Raw genomic sequence first — 2,064 nt, 5'->3', positions numbered from 1 at the left:
CCACCACGCCCGGCTAATTTTTACCATTTTTAGAAGAGACGGGGTCTCACTCTTGCTCAGGCTGGTCTCAAACTCCTGAGCTCATGTGATCTTCCCGCCTCTGCCTCCCGGAATGCTGGGATTACAGGCCTGAGCCACCACACCCAGTCAATTATTAGTTAGTTAGTCAATTATTAGTTAACTGTAGTCACCCTATTATGCTACCAAACACTAGATCTTATTGCCTCTAAGCTGGAGAGTCGAAGTGTGGGTGTCAATATGTTATCAACATTATGTGTTATATCTCATCATTACATTGGCCCTGCACATTATAATTATCTATATATATTCATCTCCCCATTAGTGCTCCTTAAGGATAGGGACTGTTCTTATTCATGTTTTTAGCCTCAGCACCTTACCACAGTACCAGGCCTCAAGAGAGGTGCTCAAGTTCGAAAAGGTTTGTGAATCAATCCATAAACAAACAAACAAACAAAAAAACTCTTCCTATTTAAGCAAGCTATATGATATCCCTTCTATAATGCAAATTTTAAATTCCACCTTATCTAGGAAGAACTTCCAGACTGACCCTCAGAGAGCTTCTTGGGTCTCTAGACCCATCCTGGGGCTGTAAACAATAGTAGGTTCCCTTTGCTATAGCTGCTTCTCTTTTCACAACTCTCTATCCATCCCTATTTCTTCTCCACACAGGGCCATAGCCCCCAAAAGGCAAAGGAAATCCTGATTCAAGATGGACCCAATACACTTACCCCACCCCCAACCACTCCAGAATGGATAAAATTCTGTAAACAACTGTTTGGTGGCTTCTCCCTCCTACTATGGACTGGTGCTGGTCTCTGCTTCGTGGCCTATGGCATCCAGAGGCATTTCCATGAGGATGCTATAAAAGATAATGTGAGTCTTTTCAACTAATACTGGCAGCCCAGTCTCTGCTCAGCCCGTTGCTCTTCTGCTCAACAGTCCTTTGGCTCTGAAGTCCTCTGGCCCAAATCCCTAATACTCCCATCACTTTCTAAGAGAGCCCTTGGTCCATCCTGGTTCCCCTCTTCTTTTATTCAGAAAGGTACTGGTTCAGCTCCCTGGGATACAGGATTTCCTCCAGAAACTTGCTGTCCTTTGATGATCTTCCCAATTGATCATCAGAGCATTCTGCAGTCCCTGTCTCTTCCCCACACTTTTAACCTCTTCATCTCCTTCCTCCTGGCCTCCCTCACCATCCGCTCCCCACCCCGTGAACAGCCTTCCTGGAGAGAAAGATACGGGTCTTCTCTGACTTGGGATTTTGCTGACTGCTCACCATAGCTCAGGGTTCCTTCACCAGGAAGCCAAGAGTGCTGGCCCAATCTCAGATTCTTCTCAACCCCCTCTGCTCACCAACTCGGTCCTATGGTTTCTTACACCTGGCGAAACTGCTGTTACCCTTGCCAGATGATTTTCTGAGGATGAAGAGGAAGAGATGGAACCACTGACAAATGCTTTCTTTCCCCACCCTAGCTGTACCTGGGAGTCGTATTATCTGTCGTGGTGATCATCACTGGCTGCTTCTCCTACTACCAGGAGGCCAAGAGCTCCAAGATCATGGAGTCTTTTAAGAACTTGGTGCCGCAGGTAGGGTTGGTGTGGGAGGATCTAGTAAGAGGAGGTGTAGAACATGGCCAAATACACAATTACAAATTCCCATAGAGAATTATATCCTACGATGAGTGAGCTGAGTGAGGCTGGTGATAAGGCCTTAAAAGTACCTGGAAAAGCTGTGAAACCCTGACAAAGACACAACATAACCTATGAAGTAGTCTGGTCTGGAAGGAATAATCTGAATCTAATGAGGAAACACCATACAAACCTCAAATGAGAACATTCTATTTTTTAGAAAGGCAAGTGTTGGTGGGGAAGCTGGATTCTTCCAATGTCAATGACGTTAAAGACAAAAACACAGCTGTGGGAATGTTCCAGATTAAAAGAGGCTAAAGAGACATGAAAACTAACTGTAGTACCTGGCCCTGGACCTTATTCTGTGTCAGAGGGGAAAATAACGCTTTAAAGAATATATTGGATGGCTGGGCA

At 45.2% G+C, this 2,064-nt stretch overlaps 1 protein-coding gene across 1 annotated transcript in view; it reads left to right on the top strand.

The window, feature by feature from the left end:
* The window catches only part of ATP1A4 (ATPase, Na+/K+ transporting, alpha 4 polypeptide), a 32,393-nt gene that overhangs the window by 2,366 nt on the left and 27,963 nt on the right, over nt 1–2,064 (top strand). The window contains exons 3-4 of the mRNA XM_012661887.1: nt 691–894; nt 1,495–1,608. Of these exons, the coding sequence (XP_012517341.1) occupies nt 691–894; nt 1,495–1,608 (318 nt within the window). The remainder of the gene's footprint in view (nt 1–690; nt 895–1,494; nt 1,609–2,064) is intronic.

This window comes from Propithecus coquereli, unplaced genomic scaffold (assembly GCF_000956105.1).
Source record: "Propithecus coquereli isolate 6110/MARCELLA unplaced genomic scaffold, Pcoq_1.0 Scaffold74, whole genome shotgun sequence".
Classification (NCBI taxonomy): domain Eukaryota; kingdom Metazoa; phylum Chordata; class Mammalia; order Primates; family Indriidae; genus Propithecus; species Propithecus coquereli.
The sequence above is the reverse complement of the archived record's forward strand: the minus strand, read 5'-3'. Positions and strand labels throughout refer to the sequence as shown.